Raw genomic sequence first — 25,838 nt, forward strand, 5'->3', positions numbered from 1 at the left:
GAGATAATGATTTGCGCATGGAGAAAGGGGAAAAAAGGTGGACCAATTCAGATAACAGTAAATGAGCCATGTGCCATTTATGAGGTGTGGACAGGAAAAGGAAAATGCCCCAACTGGCCTTAAATTTCCCCAGAGTGATTTCAGTATCACCCATCCTGGAATTCTCACTTCTTGTAGCATGAGGATTGACATGTTGAGAATTTTCCTGGCCTTTTAGCTATAATTCTCAATTTGGATCATCTCAGACTAGGCCTAGGCCACAATGTATGAATGTGTAGAAACATTGCCACAATGTAAAGAAGACACAACAGGAAACCAAGAGAAGAGTTTTGTTTTTTTTTTTAATTATTCCTTCATATTCAAACTTCACAAACAGTGTGAACTTGTACAATACCTCAGAAAGTGAAACTTACAAAAAAAGTGCTGGTAACATTTAAAAAAAAAACAACAAAAACCCCAAAAAAACAAACATCATTCTTAGCAACATCAATTACTCTTCCACACAAAACAGAAACCTTGTAAAATTTATTTTCGTATTTTTAAGGCGTAATACTTCCGTATAAAGTATATGCAAGAGATAAAACTTCACAGTATTCCAAAATGTCACAATAATAATAATAATAATATAGTATAATGAAGCGCTACAGTTAATTTTTCTTTTTTTGAATGTTTTTTTCCTGTTTAAATAACAAATACAAGTCACAGGTAAATATACGTGAGAAAAATACGAGGCTAATATTAAATGGCAGGTAAGGATACTGTCACTGTAAGAAAAAACTGGCAGGATGTGTGTATTTAGTCTATATTTTAAAGCACTTGATAGAAAAGGCGTATGCAAGGTTTTTCAAAACAATTTTTTTGTTTGTTTGATAACTGACAACAATTTAAGAGTATAATGAGAAAAAAAAAGGAACAAACTCCCTCTCAAAACTATTGACCTGCTCATCCCAAACCACGTGTATATATTGATGGTGGATGGGTGTGTGTTCATGTCTCCATGGGTTCGTACGGTACACTGATACAAGCAGTGTCCCTTGCCCACCTGCAAAGGTTGGAGGTTACAGTCTCTGCAGCCATCGAGCTCAGATTCCTCATGGGAAATTATTCCTTCAATTTAAAGCTCTCTTTTTCCTTGCCTCTCCCTCTTTCCAAACTCTTCCCCAATACCCAGGTCTTCAGTCTGAAAAGACAATCTGGTTAGAAAAGTTGCCCTCCACTTAAAATTCACTGGGAAATAGAAACTGCGTAAACAGTGACACCCACACAGACACTGAAAATACCACTTGGACGAATGAATATGTTTGTGCATGTGTGGTGTGTGTGTGTGTGTGTGTGTGTGTGTGTGTACAGTAGCAATTGCAAAAAAGGGACCATATTCCTTTCCATACTAAGATACAATGTGATAAGAAACATTTCTGTGCAGGGAATAGGGCTTCTTCGAATCTTATCACAACACTGTGGCGGGAAGATCAGGAAACGGGTTCACCTTTCAGCAGTCACCACAGTAAACTTCATTGAGAACACGCATGCCCAGCTCTCTGGTCTGTGCGCATGTGTGTGTTAACAGCTAGCCATTCAGCCAACAGATAACAGAAAGACAGCAGATAGCAAAACACGTCAATAAGGTGCTCAAAGAAAAAAGTGGCACCCATTCCTTGAATGGATGGCCACATTAAGGTGCTTCAAAAAAGTTTTTTTTTTTTTTTTTCAGTTTTATTTCAAACATTAAGAGAGTACTGATTTGCACATGGTAGATCTGAGTCAGGCCAAGGGTTTTGAGATTTCTGACATCTTCCACTGAAAAGGGCTTTCGCTGTAGTTGTTTTGTTCAGTTTGTTGTGGGTCGCTTGAGTTTTAAAAAATTTAATAGCCAAAAACTGAAATCAAATCAACATGGCTAAAAGAAATAGGTGAAATGGTATAGAACATTACTGCATTCCCATTGGATCAAGATGGTTTCGCCCATTTTTCCTCTTTCACTAATACTGTTCCTTTTTTTCTTTGTTACAATCCATTCCTTGTGAACATACAGAAATGACCAAAGTCACTGCAAGTGGCTGTTTTTATTTTTTGTGATCTGTTGCAAGAGTCCAACCTTGTTTCCTCTGCTGCTGTTTGTGTAGCATCTGGTTTTGTAATGAAAGCATCTGGATTTGTTATGTGCATGTGTGTATATATGCACATATACACACCTATACATGTATAATATATACACTATATATATATATAGGGATATATATAGGAAGTGTGTATACATTTATACATAATATAGTGTATATCGTTTCAACTGGAGATAAACTGAACTGGGTTCAGACACTAGCACATGTTTATCTGTCCCCTGCCCCCTCTGTACATTTTAAACAGTCTGGAGCTTTTATTTATTTATTTTTAAAGTGCACTTTTAATGCAGAATAACTGTACTCCACTGATTCCTTGGAAAACATTTTTGATGAGAAAAAATCTGACGGTTTGCAGCCCCCAGCAACAGAAGCCCGGGTCTGGTCGTGCCAGGGGCTGACGTGGCAGTGCCAGGCTTGTGCCTGAGTGATTACCGAGCGTTCTGGACTCTGGGCACCTCAGCAGCAGCAGCGCCTTATGAGAAGGCAGAGATAGAAGAGGAAGGAGGAAGGAAAGCTCAGATGAGGAAGGATGAGTTTGCGGTGTGTTCCGAGTCGGAAGCGTTAACTTTGTGTGGATTTGTGCAGTTCCTGCTTGGCTTCGGCTCAGAGATGCCATCTAGTCCCCTCCCCACCAACCGACACCAGCCGCCTCACGCCCTGCACGCTCCAGCATCGCCCAGGCGTCCCCGCTCCCGAGGCTGACTTCTGGGTCAGCTCCCCGTGGGGATGTGAGTGCCAGCGTCCAGTAGGAATAAGGCACCAGAGAAATCAAAATGTTACAAAAAGATGCAAAACCCCGTTTCAAAGAGCCTCTCCCATTGCTCCATTAAAATATTGCATGTGATACCATTCGTGTGTAAAGTGTGTCATATGCAGTCTCTGAAAGGAACTGGAGGCCCTTCAGCACCAGAGGTCTTTAGGGATGCACCCTCTGTCAAAACACACCCACTCTCCCCACTCCCACGCCCACCCCATGCCACACGCAAAAGCACCAAAGTGGGAGAACAAGGCTGCGTGCCATTTCTCACCTCATTTTTGATAAAGATCAAAGAAGTGTACGAAATAAAATTTTCAGGAATTGTTATAAAATTAAATGGGTTTTGGCTGTCATGTACCTGGTTACTTGATGCTCTAAATGTCCAAAGAGTATGATGAAGGGGTGGAAGTGTTTGTGTTACTGTTTGGGGGAACGTGCTAAACAAAAATTACTTCCTAAACGACACCCAAGTCCTCCACTAACACTTCAACCTCCCCTATTTTTTAAACATTGTAAAAAAGGAAGAGGTTCATCTAACTATAAAAGGAAAAAAAATGAAGGCACAAGATTTTATTCGGTCCCACAATCCTTAAGAAAAATGGTGTTGTGCAAGTGTGTGCGTGTGTGTGTGTGTGTACGTGCACACACAAGTGAGATGGGAGACCAAGGGCCATTGGGGCAGTCGTCCAAGGGAAGCTGGAAAAGGAGAACAAGAGAGAATTTCGAGACAGAGAGAAGAAAGGAGAGAGGAGGAAATTGAGGCCTCTCTTCAGCTTTCTGTCATAGACAGTCTCAAGATTTGGCTGCTTTAGGGTCCAGAACGGAATTCATTTGTCTTGGTCTAGAAAGTGCCCCCAGTTAAATATCTCCAGTTAATCATGTTACAGCTTTTGGTGTTTCCCTTTTCCCTTCCCTCCAGCCAAATGATTTTTTTTTTTTAAATCACAGTTTTAAAAATTATTTTTTCAATCTTGAAAAAATATGGAAAAGCTATTGAACAGCCTTAGGGCACTCTGCCTCTCCATCTTCACAGTGAGTAGATGGATGGATAATCCACACAGCCAGAGATGAGGCAGGCAAGCTCCCTTGTGCTAGAGGGTCCCTTGCCCCACCTTCCCCAGGGCTGGGGGTGCCTTCACAGCACCCACAGCCGTTTCTTTCAATTGGATCCTTCCTCCCCCCACCCCATCCATGGAAGGTGGGCTGCCGAGAGAAGCAAAGCCAGTCTAGAGAGCGATGGTAACAGGGAGGTCTTAGAAGCCGAGGATGGAGGCGATGAGGGGGCATCTCTGCTCAAGCAGGTCAGCACTGCTCTCTCGGCAGCCTCCCCTCAGGATGGGAAGCGTGGCTGCGCGCTGAGAAGTTGAAGCCCCGCTCACATGGACTTCATGAGACCTCAACTCTCAGGCTCACCACCTTTATGCCTCTGTTGCCTCAGAGCTGGCCCCCAAGTCCTTAAGAAGGCAATGATCCAAGACAGAGAGGCAGAGTCAACCGGCTGTGTCATACAAAAAAAAGGGCTACGGACAGTGGGATTTCAGAAAGAAATTTAACTTTGGTTTTCCAACTTTTTCAAACCGTAAAAATTAAAGCAGGTCTTCAGTGGCTTCGATCATCTGACAGCTGTTACATTTTTTCTCATTTGGCAAGGCTAAGGCAGGGGGTGGGGGGAAGAGAAAAGGGGTTTCCCATAATTGGTCGAAGACACAGGGTGGTAAAATGCTTCCACACTTAAACTCACAGTCCAGTGTTTTTGACATTTCATAAATAGCTTTTTTTTTCTCTAAAAAAAGAATAAAACAAGAACAATCCCTTTACTTACTCATCTGAAACAAAATAAACAGCAGTGGGTACAAACTTCTTCTTGTAACAATTACAAAAAACAACAATATAATCCCAACTTTTAACACGCATCTTGAATCAGTTATTTTTTTTTTTAACCTCAAAACTGCAGCATATCCTTAAGGGCAAACTTTTCGATTAGTTTTTTTCTTTTTTTTTTTTTTAAATAATGTCTTCACCAAAAAAACAGTCTTGTACCAATAAAATGCATTCAAAAATAGAAAATATTACACAACAAAAATATGTATCCTTCCTTTCCAAAAAAGATTCTTCACAAAAAAATGTAGAAAAAATTCCAACAATTTTTTTCCTCTCCTAAACATTAACTTTCAGTCTAGGGCACGATTATTTATTGATTTAAATGTCTGCTTTTGCATAAAACATGGAAGATGCAAAACAATTACTGTATTAGGTTTGTGAAGTTATGTCCACTCCCACCCCAACTCTAAAACAAAACAAAACCAGAAAAACCCAGCAAACATTAAACAAAAGATACAGCTGGTTGACTAGAAAAAATCTCTCTCTCTCCTTCCACTGTGCCTTTGTATGGGTTACTGGCTCTGTTGGTATCTGGGAATGCTCAAGAAGGGAGATCAGTTTGGAGTCAAGAGGTACTTTAGCATTAGCTGATGTTCTGAGGAGTCATTTACAGTCTCTCATGTTGTGGGTTTATCCGCTGCAAATCCTCAGGGAGAAAAGAAACATGAGGATGAGCAGAGGACTAAACTGTGTCCACGTGTGTACTGTACAAATACCTCTATACGAGCCAGTTTCTCCATCATAGCACATTTTTCTTCCCCCTTACAGTGGAGCTCAAGCGTCGGATCAACGGTAACGGAGAGCTCCAGTGGTATGCGGAAGGCTGGGGCTATTTCCTCTGTAGTCACCACACCCACATTTAACCAGTTTGGGCACTAATTGGAACAATAACGAGATCTCAAATCTCAAAGCAATGTCCTGTTTTCCCCATCCTCATTGAACCCAGGTATCTTCTCCATTTCAGTATTGCAGCTTAAACATATATTTTTCTTATTTGATGGTATTCCTCTTTTGAGTGGGATGTATTATGTATGTGTATCCAGTACAAACAGATTTTTTTTTTCCCCAAGTTTTTTTTCCCTGTTGCTTATTTGGTTGCTGGTTTTTTCTTTGTGGTTTTTGTTCTGTTTTGTTTCTGATTTTTTAAACAGTGAAATATGTCCAATTTTATTTCCAGTGCATTAAACAAATTTTAAATTAAAAGAAGAAATAAAACTTTTCCCCCATCCTTCTAAAGGAAATGACCCACAAAAGTACAATATAATAAAATCAGGCATTGCCAAAAATAGCATGATGTGCAACCTCAATTACATCAAAGAAAAACAAACAGACAAACAAGACTTATAAAACATAAGCATGAAGGAGCCAAGACTATAATCCCAACTATGGTATGATTGGCAAGCACTGGTTAAAAAATAGGTAAGGCTACTCTTAGATTTCTAACTCAACATAGTTAACCACTGCTCTTCTGTCTTTTCCTTCAACTCTTAATCTTTCACTCACTAGTTCTTTATATCTTTAAAATGAACAAAATTTTTTTATATTTTTGGTCTACAGTAGAATTACATATTAATAATATAATAAAAAGGTATTTCATTAACAGGTTGGTACTGCATCTATGTGGGGAAAATAGAAAAAAAGCACTCAAAGAGACATTGCAAATGGACTCTATTCTTATAAAAATAACCACAAATACGATAGAAATTATAATCAGGGTAACAGGTTCAACTGAAAACAGGTGGAAAAAGATATATTTTGGGTAATACAAACTCCTGACAAGCTATGCCCTAGAATTACAGCCTCCAAACCTTTCCTGTGATTTCCACCTTTCCATAGGATCACTCAAAATTCAAATGGAAATGGAAACAAAATGAAAATAAAGTGGACAGGTGGTTGAGCCAGCCAAAGCTTCCAAGTTATCTTAGTTGACTGGTCAAGACCAGCTGGACAGCATTTGAGAAACTGGGAGGCCACAGGGGAGCCACTGATGGTATTTGTTTTTAATATTGGAGGAGTTTCCAGCCCACTGATAAAGAGAGAAACCAAGGAACCAAATAATTCTTCTGGTACCATATAATATATGAGATGAAATATAATTCCGATAGAGGGGATATGAGGGTGAGGTGGGAAAGAGAAGAGAGAGGAGAAATAGGCAAACTTTGGGCACCACCTCCCTTTGTTTTCTTCAGCACATTGGTTTCCTTCTTTCTGAGCATTCTTTAGGATTCGCTCTGGGCCCCAATGTCCTCTGAGCAAATATGTGTCAACACAGTTCTTGACATGACATCTATGCTTACTGGCTTTCCTAAGGGCTCGATGGCTCTGGAGGCTCCCTGCCCCCCAACACCCCACCCCATGCCCTTGATGAAGCAGAGAAGGGGTGTGAAGTTGTAATTACAGAGGCCCTTTCCATTAACCATTCCTGCCTGATGGTTAATTCACACCGATGGTCCAGTGTGGGAAAAAAAATAAGAAGGAAAAGAACTGGTAAAAGTTGAGCTTGGTAATCAACAAGTGTGAAGTTTTCTTTCAGGAAAAAAAAAAAAAGAAGACGAAGAAGACAAAGAAATGACATCAGTCAGGAAATACTGCTTTTGGTTTCTTTGAACTATCCTTGGTTTTTCTCTCATTCAGTTGCTCCAGTTTAAAGTTTAGAATCTAGTGCAAATATCATCACATCACAGCATTCCAGGAGCAATACACTATCCCTTCATCCTAGGTGAATACTATCCCTTCAGACCTCCTCAGAAGACTGGGGGCAATGATCCAGAAAAGCGTTAACTGAACAGATTATTAACCTAGTACTCGCTACAACAAGAAAGGCACTATCACAAGAGATCTGCCTCAGCATCTTCCTTGCCGGGGGCATGGATGTTTTAACCACTCCAGCAACTACAATGAAACCCAGACTGTGGCTTTTCCAGTACTTGAACTCACTGGCCAGTTATCTGACTCTCCCACTGGCCATTGCTGTTGGCCCCGGCCGTGCAGAGCACTGACCGGCTCTGTGTCCATGCTGCCCCACGTTTCACCAGTGATCCTTGTTTGGTTCTAAATGATTTAGCTCACTCTCTTCCATGGAAGTTTCTTTCTCTCCATCAGTCTCCAGGTCATGACTCTATTATAAAGACAGTTTACAGTGTCAAGTACTAGCGCTTATCTATTTTTTCCTAGTTTTTTAACCTCTAACCAAACCCTAAGTCATAAAGACAATTCAGTAGCTCCTTTAACGAGAAGTCTCCTGTAAATATCACTGTGAACAGAATGAAAACCAAAGTATCATCCCTTGACCACCAAAGCATATCCCTTGAGCCTGTTGTATCACTTTTGTCTGCAAGAGAGGAGGTGGGGCTCTGGAAAGGAAAATCTTTGGTGACAGAACTGGAGTGGGTATGCAAGTTTCAAGGAAGAAGTTATTTTCCAAAAGCCTCAAGAGAAGTATCCTAGGGCAGTTAATGTGAAGATATTTTAAAAGGTCAATTATTTCTTTCTGTAACTTTGGTTTGGTGCAGTCGGTATCTTCTCAGTGCTTACTCAATACACATCTCTAAGTACCTGTAAAGAGCTCTGAATTTAGAGTTTCTTATTTGAAAGGGAGATAATACTTTGAGTGCTTAAGGGACGGCTTACATTAGTTCTGAAAGCTCTAAATGGAGTTTTTCTGCCTAGCAAGGCTGACAGCTTCCTTACAAATTTTTTAACTTGGAAAAGTAGACTTGGATGGATGCTAAGAAGGAGAGAGAAAAAGATAGGTATCAATGTAATCTTAAGAAAGGCCGCAACCGAGAGTTTTCCAAATTGATGCCCCAACATGTGATAGTGATCAGAGAAATTCCATATTACCCATTGATATGGGTTGTGACCCTTTCTTACTGAACCAGAATCTTCAAAGCTGTCACCTTGGATTCTGGACGAGTCCTTCAGCATATTCACTCTCCTGTTATTATTCCCTACACAATCTATTGCTTTTCCTGTGGTGAAAGATTCTTTTATTAATACTCACTAAAGAGCTGTCAAATTCTAATTACTTCTAAGATTTAAAAAGGCAATAAAAATAAATCCAATAAAGAAAAAGTGAAAGAAAAAGCAACAACTTCAAGACTAGGCTTTTAGGCACTGTTAAGGTCTTCTGCTTTATAAAGGATAGTCTCTGATGGAGCAGCTAGTAAGTAGGTCCTGATTAATCCTCCAACCCTTCCTCCAATTTCAAAGTTGGCCTAGCTTGTTTCAGATAAACCTTTCACCTCACTGGTTTTCAATGTTTATTGCACTGTTCCCTTACTGTCATCTTAAAGGATTTTACCACATGCATGGCCTTCCTCTTTGGTTAGCCTGATCTAGGTTTCACCCAGTGATGAAAAAGCATGCTCAGGCTGAAAGGATACCTCCAATACAGACAAGGTGAGGTTTTTCTGAAAGGAGGCCCTACCTCGGGCCAAGGCGAAGACTTTCCGGTCACCTCGGCTGGCTTCCTCACCATCGCAACTCTTACTGAAAGCTTAGTTGGAGACAACATTGGGCAAACTTCTCCTTAAACGTCTTCAATTTACAGTACTAACTCAGCTTCTTTATAATAAGAAAACAGATCCTATCAGCATGGCAGTTTCTAGGCCTGATCAAGAGTTGGCAGATTCCACAGATTTTTACCAACTCTGCTAAGACCAAGCATGACGGAAATAACCCTCCATTTTTGTGGTGCTTCTAGTTTCAAAACTTGCCTCTTTCTTTCCCATACCTCACACACTCTCTCCCGGCACAAGTAAATACATTTCAGTAGTGCAATGCAGTGCAGTCATATTTATTTAGTGCAAAAAAAAAAAAAAAAAAAAAAAAAAGCCCTATTACAGCCCCAAGCTCAACCCTAAACAGCTCTTACTAAAAGTTACCAGTGCCACAAAAGTGGGAAATTCAGTCCTTACCTCACACTTCTGTGAGTCATCTCTTTCGTTGTCCCTGTTTGGTTCAGCTCAAAGGAAGGAAACAGCTAGCATACGCCTAGGCATTATTCTGTAAAATGTTAAGCCAATAGGCAGAAAATAAAGGGAAAGAGTTGACTTGAAACCAAGGGTAGTATTTAGAAGAGGAAAATAGCTATTTAATGCAAAGATCAGTAGTGGTTTTTACTGAATGCTTTTCATCATGTCAAATGGCTCTGATGCTAAAGGGAATGGGTACAGAAAAAGATAAAGCTTTCCTGTTTCCCAAAACACGGTCCTAAATTTAACAGTGCTGGGTTCTTAGTTTTGAATAGTGCAATCAGCTATTCCTCGAGGGCTTTGGGCAGCAGCCACCTTACCTAACATAAATAGGGACACTAAGAGCACTCCCTTTTTCACATTGACCTTCTCTCTTGCCTCATTCCTCTCCTATCCATTTTTTCTGACTACACATAAATACAGATCAACATACACATACACAGAAATTCTCAAGGCCCCTCTCAGGATGATAGATTGAAAATTGGTACAAATAGCTCAATGACACACACACAAAAAGTACAATTATTAAATATAAAAGTGAATTATTACACCAAAATTAAGGGTCTGCATTGTACCTCTTCTTGTATTATTCTGTAAGAAAAAACATTCATAGCAGGATGTCTCATGGAGCTTACTTTTTGCTTAAGATTAATCTGGACTTAGTTTGGGATATGGCAGTACTGAGTGATTTTGGAGAGATGCCTTGCATTTGATCATCCTCCAGAATCATTCTCTCCAGTTTGCCTGGGTCCCCACCCTCCAAGTGTAAATCTGCTTGTATGCACATACCACATGCATGCTGGAAGTCTCAGGAGGATCAATATGTAGTTTAGAATAGATTATAGAAACATTAGTGGGGTCAGCACACTCAAATTCCTTTGGAACACTACGTTATCACAGAGTTTCTTGATTCTATCAACTTCTTGCCTTTGTTTGCCACGATAAGGATTACCAAGAGACTCTGCTTTCATTTACTCTGAAAACCACAGTTCTTTTAACGATAGTGCAAAAAACCAAATTTAGATATATGAAAGTTACCCTTAATTTATATCTCAGTAGGCCCCTCGGGAAAACGTAATCACTGGGACTAAAGAAGGAGTTTAATTGCTGACAATGCTTTTGATAATCCTCTCTTACAAATCTACATATAGATGGTTCCAAATCAAAGTCTGTGCCAAGGAGAGCAGAAGCAGAGTAACTCACCTTATTTTTCAAAGAACCCTCTGGAAGTGAACATACACTAGTCACTTCAGTCTATGTCTAAAGCTTGTATTAAATTTGAACCATTATTTTATTGTCCGTTATCTCTCTGCATAAGCCCCGGAGAGCAGGTTAGTAATGGGAGCAGTCAAGGGTTTCTATAATTTCTCTATATGGTTTTGATAGCATTAAGAGAAGTCTTGGGCTTCCCTGGTGGCACAGTGGTTGGGGGTCTGCCTGCCAATGCAGGGGACACGGGTTCGAGCCCTGGTCTGGGAAGATCCTACATGCCGTGGAGCAACTAGGCCCGTGAGCCACAACTACTGAGCCTGCGCGTCTGGAGCCTGTGCTCCGCAACAAGAGAGGCCGCGATAGTGAGAGGCCCGCGCACAACGATGAAGAGTGGCCCCTGCTTGCCACAACTAGAGAAAGCCCTCGCACAGAAATGAAGACCCAACACAGCCAAAAAATAAAGAAAGAAAAGAGAAGTCTTAAATCACAAAGAAGTGAGGTTATTTTACTAATTCTTAGGCCTATACTGGTGAGAATGGGCAAAAATGGCAAAGGGCGAGTGGTGCTGACTTTCCCTGCTAACCCTGAGAACTGGCTTTAGGAATCCAGAACTGTATCAAATTTAGTCCCATCACATTGTCCTGTTTCCCCTCTTTGCTTTTCCTCTGTTCACTTAATTGAAATTGCAGTTATTTTAAAGATTCAGCTAAGAATGCAAATTATAGCATAAAAACCAGGTTATAAAAAGGTTGTCAGGCTATCTGTAAATTGAATTGAGTTGAAAACAGTATGCTTTCAAATGAAGCACTACAATTTCCTCTTTTTTTTAAAGTTTCTAATTTGGTTTTTCTTTCTTTTGTGGTGGTGAGAGTATGGATGGGTGAAGTACTGGCAATGCCAATCTCCCTCTGTGACTGTCACCTCCAGTGCCAGGTTGGGGAGATGACAGGCAATGGAGGAGCGGTGTTTCACCATTTAAGGCCTCATGAACACATGCAGTTTTGAAATGCAGAGAACAGAAATCTGAACAATTATAGCAATCCACAGATCAACTGATTCTGGCATTTTAGTACTATCCTTTCTTTTTCTTTTCTGGTGATCCTGTCCTATATCAATAAGAAACATCCAAAGAGGATTTTCATTACATTAGTCTATCCTCAGCCTTATTTCAAACATTTGAGGAGACAATAAGGATTTGTAGTGTGAAATTTCATGAACTTCATCCGCAGTCAATTCCCATCCTTAGGCCTCATACTTGTAAAGTTTAGGTAAATGGGGTTTCTTTTTCAAGGAATAGCTTTTATTTTAACTATTCTACCCTCAAAGTGCAGAGAGACTCTTTCTCCTCAAAGCTCTCACATTCTACTCGAAAAGGAAGATAAGATTTTCATGGAGAATAGACTCCTTAATGATAGAATGGAAGGCTTTTCATTCTAAGAGGGAAAGGAGTAAGGTAAGGGTGGGCAGTGATTTGACTGACGCCTATGGCCATGGACAGTATCAAATTAAAGAATCAAAATTTTTTACTGCCTTGAGAAGAAAGAGAAAAAGGGAAACAAACGAATCAACAAACAAACTTCACTAAAATACACATTCCTCCAGCTTCAGGTTTCTAAAAAGTAATAATTATGCTTAAATCAAGGTTTACAGATTGCAAACAACTGTTTTAATGTGTAAAAGTATTATCCCTTTGCTTTACTATGTTAGTTTCACTTTCTTTGAAGGAATTGTATCCGTGCACACTTGTCCTAAAGTCCAGTGCAGAAAATAAACTGGTTTGCTACCAGCCTCAATCTCAGAATATTTCCTAAGCTCTATCTGCAAATCCTAAAACTATATATCTGTAAAATGAGATGCAGAGCTTCTGAAATGCATTGTGGGGGTGGGGCCGGGGTAGGAAGCAAGCTTTTTATGGAGGCAAAGAAAAAAAATCCCTTCCTGTCCTCCCAAATGTATACTGCAATGTTTCTGACCGTTATATTGCTGCATTACTTACCGTTAGGGCTACCTGTGTTAGCTTAGAAAAGCAGGAGGCTCGAAAGTAACAAGAAATTCACATCCTGGACTCTCCAGAATATTAAACAGGATTTCAACATTCATCTAGACTAATGCAGAGGCTGTGGTGAGAAATCTGGGGTCTCAGGGTTAGAGCTCTTCTTGGAGCACTAGAAGGAACGAGGTCAAGAAGGCATCCTGGAGGAATCTTTGTGATAAACTGGACCAAATGGGACCTTCCAGAACCAGATCCACTCCTCCTCCACATTATACTTTAAATGATGGCATTTAGGATTTAAAAGAGAGTCTTTTGTTCTTTCAGAAGTCAATGCCTGAGGAGAGGACTACTTTAGATGAAGAGTACTTTAAAAAAAAAAAAAAGAGGGAGTCAGAATGGACAAAGAAAGAGAAGGAGATAAGAATGATGGGGAGAACATGCTAAGTGAAGATGACAGTCCTAAGCAACATACACACTGACTTTAAGAAGTGTTGGTTTCCTACTAGATGTGGGACTCAGGGAGGTTTTTGAACCTCTTCGTTATTTCATTGCTCTCTATGGTGTGAGACGTTAAAAATTGGTTTGATTAAGGTAAAACCTGCGTCAAGCCTCAAATCAAATTAAAACTACATTTCTGACATTAATGTTCCTTCTGTTTGTCAATGGGTAAAGCAAGAAATGAAAGCATACCCCTGTGCGCTCAAAATCAGGTAGTGCTCTAGATGCCACAGAATGGTCCACCCAAGAGCCGAGAGCCAAAGCAGTATCACAGTAAGAGTGCTGGACTGGGAGTCAGGAAAGACTGTGTTACAGAGTTGTTCAGATTGCGTCATAAGCATCCTGTAAAGGGGGAGACCCAGAAATGTATGAGTCTTTTGGACAATGCTCTGGCAACCAGACAGTTGTAACTCACTGAAGTGAGATCTAGCACGATGACCAAATTACATGGTGAATGCTTAGTTACTGGGCTCTTCAAATATCTGTTCTGCCCTATTATTATTTTATTTAGGCACATATTAAGTTTATGTTTAAAAATATGTGGTTGCAAAATAGACACTTTAGAAACTTTATGGATCTTTTCATCCCTTAGTAAATTACTGCTTAAAGTTCTAAACCAATCAACAATTATTCGTTTTTCAAAAACATGACATGAAAAAAATTCTTCCTAATTATCTCCTGTGATGCCTTTGAGTAGAAGTGGATTTACCTGTTTCAGAAGAGCTCACTAGGGCTTGAGCAGGTATCAAAATTATTCTGAAATGTTACTCCTTTCATTAAATTTCTCTAAGTCAAGTACCTGTATGTCACTTGGCTAAATATTAGTAGGAGTTGAGTCATCACTGATGATTTTTTTTCTCCCTCAGAAATGGTCTACTCATATCAGGAATTTGAACACTGTGGTATTTTAAAAAAGAGAAAAAAAAAAACCAGAAAATATTTTTCCCTTTGTCTTTGGCCAAATGTAAAGGTGAAAAGAATTTGTGACCTCAGCTAGTACGGCTGACATTTAAAACTGTGACTCAGGTCCTCCCACTCTCAAAAGAATATTGATAACTTTTAAAACCTGAAGGTACAGTGAAGACATGCTTCACTCTGCCTACGAGTCTCATGCCGATGAACTCACTCATGTCAGTGCTCTTTCACCACATAAAGCTCAAAGAAGGACACTCACAACGGGGCTGGGGGAAGAGAGGGGAATGAGCCCTCAGGTGTCATGATGATTAGAGTTCTTAAGGCAGTGAGGAGAGGAAGAGGTAATTTAAAGTCTTAGAGAGAAACAAGAAATAAAGAGAATGGGTGAGGAGAAGGAAAGAGGAAAATAGTGAAGTTGATACAATTTGGGTATTAAGTGATCACTGGAAAAGGAACAGCTCACCTCACCCTCAATTCACTATGGTGTTGGTCTAGTAGAAATATATTTAGTTGAAAACTTTGGAGAAACAGGTGGATATTTTTGCTTTTAGACTCAATACTAGCCCCTTCCATGCAGATTAGAGCAGGTAGTTCCTTAATGAGTACCGCAAGTAGAGGGCAAGGAGGGGAGTTGGAGATGAGGGGAGTTGGATAAGGGGAGGGGGGAGGGCTTGTTGGAGGGGCACAGCAGAATGGGGTGGGATTTGAAAACAAAAAGATGAAAGGAAGGAATTGGTGTTATTCACACTGAGAAGCCTTAATGGTGGTTCAGTGTGGGAAGGGTTCTCACGCTGAGTACGATGAACAGCTGTTTTCAGCCTGTCCTGAATGTAGAACTGGTCTCAGGCACCCAGGACGAATGTGAAATTTATCCATCAGCGGGGTTTTCCAGGCATTGGGTTGAGTAGCTGAGGGAAGCTGAAGGAGCTCTTTATCTAAAAATACTATTTGAAAAAATTTCTTGAGAGGAAGACAGGATGCCTGATTTCTGACATTTCCGTGATGGCCTGGGTAGAGAAGAAAGGCACCAAGTTCCCACCTTAACAGACAAATGTAGATATTGAGGGCTAGATACCCAAGAACCACTATTTTATGGATTCTGCAGACTAAAAAATGAACTATAATTTTCTGAGTTCTAGTTCTATCAGCCTCTGTCGTGAAAAAGTTCCTAAATTCTGATTTTATTAAAAAGACTCTCCTAGGAAAATGAACATTATATTGCTAAGCTGCCTCCAGGGAAGCACTGAAGACTAGTTAAAATAACTGTAAGCATACTGGAAACAGAAAGTAGTCAGTAAAGAACTAGTATTAAAAATCGATATTTGAAAATACGGTTGGGACAACTAGGCCTTTAACTGCCTTCTGCTTCTCAGATGAGCAGCCCTTTGAAATGCAGCCTGTAATTGTTGGTCAGATCATATGGAGGTTAAGAAGCCCCTTGGTCATATTTTTAAAAACAAATATAGACAGTGACAGTCCTAGAGGGGAAAATCACAGATACATTCATATGCACTTCTTTTGTTCTTCAGATATTGAGAGGGTCAGCTAAACAAGATCACTTTGACTATGAACCTCTTTGTGTCGGCCACACCAAAAAAAAAATGTTTTCTTAAAAAAAGTTTTCACTTTCCTACATTTGCTAAGTCTGAGCTTAAAAAAAATTCTAAAATCCTGTAAAGACAATACTGAAGCTGATAATATAAAAAGCAAACTAGAGCAGTAATGATTATTATTAAATGCACCAGATTAACTGCAGCAGGTTGGTGATGGGTGATAAATGCAAAGAAATAGTATTTCAATCAACTCGTGATCATAGGCAGATTCAAAAGTTAAAATGAATATAATGTAATATATATTTCAATATAGAGTTGTTATATATAATGTGTATGTTCTAGCTTTCAGAAATACTGCAATGTAGTGTACTGTACTTAAGTAAGCATACCTAAATAGTAACTCATATTCTTCCACAAAGTCACTAGTACTGTTAACTAAAAAAAAAAAAACAACTCATTTTTTTCCAGTAAAAAGAAATACCTATGGTTACAGTCACAGACTTCTTTTGGATACAGAAAGACAATATACATTTAAAACAATAGTAACAACGAAAAGATTGCAACTGTAAGTAGCCTTACTTAATTGGGGAGGGGAAAAGTCACCAAAATAGAAGAGGAAAGAAAACGTCCTCTGAATTCTGTAAGGGAGCAGAAATAATCCACGTGTCATAAAAAATAAGAAACCGTCTAGTAAAAGAAGGGCGTGGGAGTGAGAAAACTGAATCCGACTGTTTCCAGGCCACCCTTCAAAGTCAGCTATGAGAGCCAGGTCCGTTTGTTCAGAATAGCCCACTAGAGCGCATTCTACTTTAACGTTCGAGATGGGCAAGAGCCATCAATTCTTAGAGATTACCAAAAACGATTCTTCTGAGAGTCTATTGGTTTGCTAGATATGGTAAACAACCCACTCCTGGAAAGACTTCAGCAAAGGCCACACTGGTTTCAGGAGACACAGTTTGTGATTGATGATGATTCCCTGCAGATGCAGGCAGGATTAGGAAGCTTTAGTTTGGGAGTCAAACTTACAAGTGGGTGGGTGTTTGTGTGCACACACTGGGTTGCATAGAGGAAAGGAATGGAGGCTTTTAAGCCATGGAAGGGCTCAGGCAAAAGTTTGCATGGGCCTTGCCTGCCTGGCCTTGGTGCCCGCTCCTGCACAGGAAACCTGGGTAGAGGGGGTGCCCCACATTTCTGCTCCCTCTTACCTACTTGCCAGTTGAGTACATCTGTTTTACCTTCTTCTGGAGGAAAGCAGCCTGTCACTGTGGGTTTGCTGTGGATCCAACAAGCTGCCTTTGTGTCTCCCAACTCTGAAATGCTACAAAAAGCAACAGAGTGGGCAGGTGACTGCTTCCTGGGAAGGGAGCCACCAGTCTTGAGCACAATGGCGGGAAGAGGCAACAGTATCTATGCACCAGGACCTATGCCTGTGTGTGCTTTGTTTGAGGTGCACACATACTCCCAGACCACAGCAAGTACACATGCAAACACGCATGTCCACACACACGTCAGTAAATCCAATAGGAGTGCAGTTCGTTAAGTGTACTCTACTCCACACAAGCATATTCAAGTTTCTCATGAAAGGGGTACATAGGAATTACTGATGGTTGGGCTCCTTCAGAATGCCCTAAAGCCTCATCACAGATAGTGGACCTCACTAATGCACCCAACTAAGGCAACAGAGCAGAAGCAGATACATGAGATATCTGAGACCTCTGACTAACTATAAATTCCAGACTTTATCTTGTTGTCACTAGGGAATACGAATGTGAAACAGTTTTGTACTGAGAGCACCTCACACTGCGTGTGTACATGCATAATGTAGACTCATTTACAGACATTTTGGACAGCAGCTGTGACATACTAGATGGGTTAAGTCCCTTTCATTACTAGAATCTACATATAAATTGCAATGATTCTGCTGGGCAACAACAAACTTCTGTTGCAACGGTAGTAGAAACAGATGTCTCCTATGGGGTTAATTTTTTTTTTTTTTCCTTCCTTGGGTTAGAACCTCATTGAAGCATTTTGAATCAAGGAAACCTCTGAATTTGAAAGAGGGCTAGTTAGGGACTTTTTATACCCTAATTAGGTATCTCAAAAGCCAGGACTCCAATAACTGCGGCTAGATTTTCCCTATGATCTGCAGATCGTGCTCCATCATTGAAGACTTGAAAGTTGTGAGTTTGCATTTAAACAAAGAACCACCAGATAACCCAGATGCTCACTGGAATTGAGAAAAAAAAAGTTTAGAGGTACACACTGTACAGGAAAAGAAAGCTCCCTGTTAAGGAAATGATTCAACCTAGCAGTTTAGGCACCTGTGATTGTGTCTTATGGGACTCGCTCTTTAGCTAATAGGATGTCTATTTTACATCCAGCCCAGACCTATGTCACTGAAATAGGATAGGAAATAGCAGCCACTTCCTGAGGGCAGCCAGTTCCTGACAAGTTTGGTGCCTCCCCCTAAAGTCACTGTTTCCATAGTCTTCAGTCATGAATAGGGCTCATTTTTGTAATAATGCAACCATAAAAAAGCAAGAAGTGTCCACGTCTTCACACCCGTCCCATCTATCTTCTGTTCTCTTCCCTGGGCTTTCTGACTTAAGGCAGTAACTCTTTCCTATAAGTGGCTTCCTGTGAAAATACCTTAACTGAGGTCACTTCAGATAAGATTTAGTCTGAAATTATTCAGTTTTTGGAGCAACAGGCTGGGCCTGAAGAATCACCGGAAACCAAGCATTTTTGGTCAGCGGTGTGGAAAATGATGTTTCTTGTTTCAACCCAGGGCATTTCTACCCCTCGTTCAGTGAAATACATAGTTCTGAAAAAGAACGCACACTGCAGTCCTCATCTTCTACCTCTTCACCCTAAAAAGAATTCAGAGGAACCCTAGCGTTCCATGCCATTTTCTGGGATCTGTTAACACGCACCACTGACCACTATGGATTTGGTGTCCCAGGAGAAAAAATATTCAGAGACTTACCAAGTTCTCTGGGGTGTTTTGGTCAGGCTAATCATCTTAGCACCTAGCGTTAGAAATGATGCTTTGGGTTAGTAATTTCCAGGCTCTGCGTTTACAGGAACACTGAGTCACCACAGCTTTCCTACTTGGGGAGGTTTAAGCAGTATCAGAAATGGCAACCCTACACAAACAGCTGTTGTGAATCTGAAAATATTCTCTCTGGAGCAAGAGCCCCTCTGTGCCCCTTTTCTGTCTCCATATGTGGCCTGAGCCCCAGGGTAGAGATTGCTTTTGAAAGTTTGTCCCATGTCATCTATTTCCTGGGCACCTAAGAGAACGGCCCCTTTTTTCACGAGAACACAGAAGCGAAAGCAGCTGCTACCGGACCACCGTGAGGGCGCATCTAGCCTCGGGGAGCCCGGCTCAGCTCAGGAGCCCTCCTCGCACACCGCAAGCCATGGGGCACTGGGTTGCCCGGCACTTCTGTGGAATCAGGGAGTCGATTGAAATTCTAGTGCACCCTTCCTTTTGTTCGACACCAAGTCCCATGGTTCTGTCTTTAGTGTCCTATTTTTCTCTTTATAAAATTTCTTTCTCTGGGGGACAAAATTGGCCATTTAAATAAAGTTCTTTTATAGTTAGTAAAGAGGTTTCTCAGAGCCAGAAATCACTGAAAAGTCTGTCGACCCTACCCACGGAAAAACCCAGAGCTTTCTCTAAATGCCTCTTGCCAAACCTCCTAGTGTTGCGATTGGATGCTTTCTGGCTTCGCATTATTGGTGCTGAATACGTTTCGCAGTCCTGTTCCCTTCGCCAGGGCTCCCACTACCCTGGACTTCAACTCATGACTATATTATTCTTTCAGAAGATTTCTTTTAAGAGTCAGGTCACAACAGAAAGGGCACTCTCCCTTCTCCTAAGTCCCAGGGGCATCTCAGGTGGTGCCTACTCCTCCCTTGAGCCTTCGTTTTGCCTCTTTTTTGCTGCGGCAGCGCACTGGCTGTAGCAGATGCAGACCTGATGTGGTTATCTGATACCTTTGCTGCAGTCACACATACTCTGCTCCCAGCCCCGACTGATTAAATGACATCTTCTAGAACAATAGAGGAAGGCTCCAAAATGGGCATAGCTAGTGGGAATCCTGGCCAGATCTACCTCACTGCCCCCTGTCCTCAGGGCAGCAGGTATTGGGAACATTCTGGAGGAGCCACACCGAGGATGCGACGTGACCCTTATTATGTTCTCTCGGGGCTCTGAGGGGTTTTATACGAAGCACACCTCACTTTCAACTTCTGTGCTGAGGGAAAACACTGATTAGAGGCCTGGACTGGGCACATACTGTTGGTGTGCTTATATGATGGGGTACAGGTAGGTGAAGGCTTTAGGACTAACATGAAACTTAACACACCCAGAGGAAACCTTTTCTCTTTTCATATCACAATGCACAAATTCTAACTGTTCATGAGTTGGAAGAAGTTTTCTTGGTCCTTACAGAATGTTGAGCTGATACAAAATAAAATCCCTGTGACTTTTAAACACGGCAAATTCAAGTCTTTCCTTCTAAGGCCAGGAGCTACTGTGACCCCCAAGATGCCTAGGAAGAAGGAATGGGCTTCAGCCTGAACAACAGCAGGAAAGTATTCACCACGCTTACTCACGGCACAAACAGATTCAAAGCATTAGGAATTTGGGGAAGAAAAAGTCTATAAAACTGTTATTAGAAGCTAAAGTTTACAACTCAAACTGTATAATAAGAAATATTTTGATATAGAGACTTTCGTTTCAGAGTCTTTTTTGGCCTGGCTTGTTTCTCAATCTTTTCCCATGTGTAGATTTGTATCAGATCCATATGTCTCAATTCCTTCCTTCTTTTGGGCTCTATTTTACACATTTGGGGCTTTGGGGGGGGTACAAATTTTGGCATTTATTATATCAATAGGGGAAAACTTGCCCACTCCGCTAAGATGCTACTGATGTTTTAGTGCTAGAAAATTTTATTTTTCATAAACTGTATCTAACTGTCTAGAGATAAACGTTCCCCTTTGACTTTTTCCTTTCCTTTGTCCAGCTAATCCAGTTTTAAGTCATAAATTGCTAAAAAAAAAAAAAAGAAAGAAAAAAGAGTACTTTTCCATACCAGTTCTTGTTCCCTGCACTCACCCTAAGAGGTCTTAAATCTGGAACACTTGCTTCCATTTCATCTATTTTTTTTTTTCCTGGCTACTGAAGTTTTTTTTTTTTTTTTTTTTTAAGCACTCATAGCATCCTAGCATAAAGTTCCAAATGTAAGAAGACTGTTGGATTTGAAACTAAAAGAATAAAAGAATCTATGCTCATCTTCTATTCTTGAAGCAAAATGTTTCCCCTTTCCTAAGATGTTGGTGATTATTTAATTTGAAAAGAAGGATTGACAAACTAAAAGCAACTCTATCCTTTTGAAATAGGCACGGACTAGTTTATTTCCTAAAATGTAGGTCAGTTTGGAAGCAGCCCTTTCAGAGGCCAGAACATGGAGTAAGGTCCCACAGCAAGTGCACTGCTCCCCAGCTTAGATCTTCCACTCCAATCTAGCTGCTTCCTTTCTCCAGAGAACAGTCTGTCAACTATTTTGGACTATGAGATATTTGGGAGGAACAGACACACAGTAAGAAAAAGTCTACTGCTATGCAAACTTAGATAGTCCATATTGTTATAATGATTACGTCACCTCACCAGGAATTCTTTGGGAGTCCTCTAACATTTACAAAAAAGAGATACTTCATTTGAAGGGAAAGGATGAATATTAGGGTTTAAACCCAACTGGTATTTTTTTCCCCACGTGTTCTATAACAAAAGGTAAATTTTAACCCAATTGCTTAGTTTTTTACATGGCAAATCAGCACTAAGGCAAATGACTCTCCCTCAGATTTGACAAGCCGATAGCTAAATGTGGCCCATACTGCCACCCAAGATCACGTTTCTGGAGGTCCTATAACATCTGTCTACTTTGCTAAGGTTTGTGTAAGGCCACTATTTTAAACAAGCTACTGTCCAATAATTCAAAATACTTTAAAGTGGCTTTTGGCCTTCTTCCATTTGTAACACATGTTGAGTGATTTCATGTCATTTTCCTCTAGATTAAAAAGATATTTTTTTTAATGTCAATTTCTTCTGTTTTACATCATGGGTTGAATGACTTGTTTTTCAAAATATCAAAATTCTAGGCCATGGTTAATTAACTAATGCTCCCTCTGTTGGTAGTAAGTGGAAATACTGGAGTCTTACTTAAGATAGCTATTTCAAAAAGCAAGAGAAAATGGACTATTTCTTGTTTCTGAAGCTGTTTCCCACTAGCTTTTAAAACAGGTCAATTTTGGACAGATAGTTTTTAGTAGGACTCCTCTTAGAAATCACGATGGGTGATACTTAAAGGTCAATTAATCATCCAAGTCTACATTAAAACTACTAGCAAAATATTTACTGAATGAAGGACCACAGGACCAAATGAAACTCACATATACGCCAGTCCAGTCGCACTAACCCTACTAAACATCACCAAGAACTTATGGAAAAGATACAAGTTAACCAATCCTAAAATGTATGAGTAAAACCACTTTAGTTATTATACAGTTGCTTTCCTTGGAAGATTTCTCCTCATTTGTCACACAGTTTTTGTAAATAAGTTGCTGATAGGAAAATTAAATTAAAATGCAAAGTAATTTTGAAACTGAAATACTTTCTTTCCTTCTTTTTTTCTTTTTAAACTGTAGTTTAGTGTTTCTGTTTTGTTTAAAGATTTACCTTTCCCCTTAAGTGTGTTAAAATATGCCCAGCAATGAAATCACCTTTGGAGTTTTCATTAGGTTTAAAAATTCCGATATTTGAGTTGGAATCCCGTTAGGACACTGTCTATAATGGAAAAATCTCTATTCTGATACCTTGATCAGGACCGAGGAGAGAAATCCAAACTAGGAAGAGAGAGTGGCATCTAAGATGACGCAGTGAATTGGTGGCCTTTTGAAGGGTGGACGTTGGCATCTGGGAGATTTTTGTTAGTTTCTTTAAAACCTTACCAACAAGCAAGGGTTAATAAATCATCTAAAGAATAATCATCTTACTTAGCCCTCTCAACCATGGTGGAAACAGAAGGTGATCTTTGAAAGGAAGAAAGTAATTTCGGCATCGAGGCATCTGACCTGCAACAGGCTTCTGATAACGCCGCTCTCTGTAGTTGCGAAGGGTGAGGAGGGACAGTAGAGTTTTGTGAACTGCTCCTCCCGGCTGACCACAAAAGGAAAGAACACTTTTGTCAAGACCTCTAGACTACTAGTGTTTCATCAAAGAAAAAAAGGTAAAGTCAATAGAAATTCTAGAATCATAAGATCTCAATGAACTTTCAGAGAAGCAAGAAATCTGTTTCTGAAAGATAAAGTCCCTCCCATGAAAAAGAACAGAATTCTAGATGAATCAGTTGAAAAAAATATTCAGTGGAGCAACATAAGCGTGCTAAAAGTCGAAAGACTACATATCAAAATACAAAGCAGCAGTTCAAATTACAGCAGGGATGGGCTGGCCAGAGGCCCTCATCAACCCAGGCAATACTTAAAATAATAAAAATTAAGAAAAATTTAAAAAAATATGAAGAAAATATCCTTCCTCTCTTTCAAATATAACTTTAATTGCCTTTTATTCTTTCTATCTGGAAGCAGTATCGCTAACCTTAACAGTCTTGACTTACCAAAAAATATATATATGTGTGTGAAATAAAATAAAAGAGAAGGGATTGGTGGCAGTGTATGCAAAACCAAAATGAAAAAAAAAATTACTTTTAACAATCTCACTTTTTTTGTTTTTTTTTTTACACAAATACTGTTGTAAATATATTAAAAAAATCAGCATTCTATCTGGTAAACGTCACTTTTGCCCCTCTATAAAATTTTGAATTAAAAAAGCCTCAAGAACTTTTTATTATTTCCCCCCCTCCATTTCTCTTTCTTTTTCTCTTCCACAAGAATATATCCTGACACTTTTTTTTGTTTGTTTTTGTTTTTTGCAAAGATTGTTGGAAATAATCCTTCTCTTGTACCTAGAAACGTAGGTGCAAACCTCTGATATCTTTGTCTTATCTGCATTCCTGCCTTTCATGAAAGTCCCTCTTGATTGTGCTGAGTCTGGGGCTCAGCGAAGACACTGAATAAATACGATAGCCACTGTTGCTTGATGCTTGTCCAAGTCTTCCTGGCTTCTGCTGAAAGGGGGGGGGCATGGAGGAGGTGGGCCAGGGTGTGTGGACCAAGCAGAATCTGGGGGAGAAGCCTGCCGTCTGCCTTTCCCACACCACCAAACCCACGCCCCTTCCCACACCCACAGCCCTTGCATGAAATCAGACAACGTTGGGGGTGGAAAACAGCAGGGCCTTTCCTCTGGGTTTTCAACCAGAAAGTGATATTCCACAGTTTTAACTGGTTACTGTGAAGTCCAAGCGGCCAGAATTGTGAAAATGTCCACTGAAACACTGCAAGCGGTGTACTTAAAGACAGTAGGCCTTTTAGATTTTGTTATATATTTTTGTAGTGCTCTTCACAAGTGAAAAAAGAAAATTTTTTTTTTTACTTTTTTTTTTAAAGATTTTTTTGTAAAGAAGGGTTGTATTTAGAGGCCAGTAGCTAGAGATCCAACCAGTGGACCTCCTGAAGCACTACCAGGCCTTAAGGCCACCATCCGAGGGAGACTGGGAGAACTATTATTCCCCTGAGCCTCCGAAATGTAATGTACCAGCAGGCAAAAACAGTTCTTCATGTAGTACAAAATGAAACGAAACAAAAACAAAAACAGAAAGTAAAAACGAAACCAAAACATTTCTTAAATTCTAGTGCCATAGCTTTTTTTCGTTTGTTTCTTTTTTGTTGTTTTGTTTTGTTCATAAGAAAGAGAGAAAGATACTACTTATCCGTCAGACACATGCATCCTCATGTGGTCGTTGAACTGCTCGATTTGGTCAAACTTTGCTGGACAGACGGAGCAGACGTAGGTGGTCCCCTCCGTGCAGGCCACCACCCCTGGGGGGCCAGCTCGGGCCCCTGGGGGTGTGCCTGCGGGAGGGGTCCCATTGCTGGCACTGTGCAGGGCCACGTGTCGCTCCAGGAGGGTCTTGTGGGAGAACTTCTTTTTGCAGATGTAGCACTCATAGGACTTCTCGCCCCGGTGGAGGCGCATGTGCACGTTGAGGGAACTCTTCTGGGTGAAGCGCTTGTTGCAGATACTACACTGGTACGCCCTCACTCCCGTGTGTGTCACCATGTGCTTGATAAGGTAATCCTTTAAGGAGAAGGAGCGCCAACAGATGCTGCATTGGTGGGGCTTCTCACCTGTTCACGTGGGAAGAGACAGCAAGTGGGACAGAGCGAGACACAGCGAGGGAGGGAGAATGAGAGACAGAAAAACAAGACAACAGAAAACAAAAACAAAAACATTAAAAAAAAAATCTGATTGGTTAACAGATCACCCCTGATTGGAAAGATCCAGTCCTTCCTGGCCTCTCATGTTCTGAGAAAACTTGCTTTAAGGTGCTGCCAGGACAGTCTAGAGTTTTCCATGTCCCCATGCCAGAAAATGTCTCTCTTGGAAAGCTACTCGACATTCTCCAGTAAAAGTCTTCCAAGGTCATTCTGTGGAGAGAAGGGAGTGCTACTTTATAGGGGTCATTTTCAGTGCCATCATTCGGGGATTTAACTGTGTATTTGCCATTTGCATTATCAAACAAATATAAGAAATAAAAGAGAGAAAAGTTCTTTGGAGACATGGGGTCTCTAGAATCTTTGGGAACTAAGGTTGGTGGTCACACAGCTTGGCTCTTCGGGGACAGTCTCCATTTCTGGTATTTTGTCTAGTAAATGCACTCATGCTTTGATTATAGGTCTGGAAAATATTGCGCATCATAGGAATAAGTCATTCTGAAGAGCTATACCTTTGATTTTTATCTATTTTAG

General features: G+C 40.4%; 1 protein-coding gene across 10 annotated transcripts in view; it reads right to left on the reverse strand.

The window, feature by feature from the left end:
* Positions 1-1,308: 1,308 nt before the first annotated feature.
* ZBTB20 (zinc finger and BTB domain containing 20) overlaps positions 1,309-25,838 on the reverse strand; it is an 820,737-nt gene continuing 796,207 nt past the window's right edge. For all 10 annotated transcript variants that reach the window (XM_022556467.2, XM_022556072.2, XM_022556534.2 and 7 more), the window contains one exon: positions 1,309-25,217. In XM_022556467.2, the coding sequence (XP_022412175.1) occupies positions 24,796-25,217 (422 nt within the window). In that variant the 3' untranslated portion in view covers positions 1,309-24,795. The remainder of the gene's footprint in view (positions 25,218-25,838) is intronic.

Source organism: Delphinapterus leucas, chromosome 4, assembly GCF_059928025.1.
Source record: "Delphinapterus leucas isolate spDelLeu-1000000601 "Yukka" chromosome 4, BTC_Dleu_Yukka2, whole genome shotgun sequence".
NCBI classification, from domain to species: domain Eukaryota; kingdom Metazoa; phylum Chordata; class Mammalia; order Artiodactyla; family Monodontidae; genus Delphinapterus; species Delphinapterus leucas.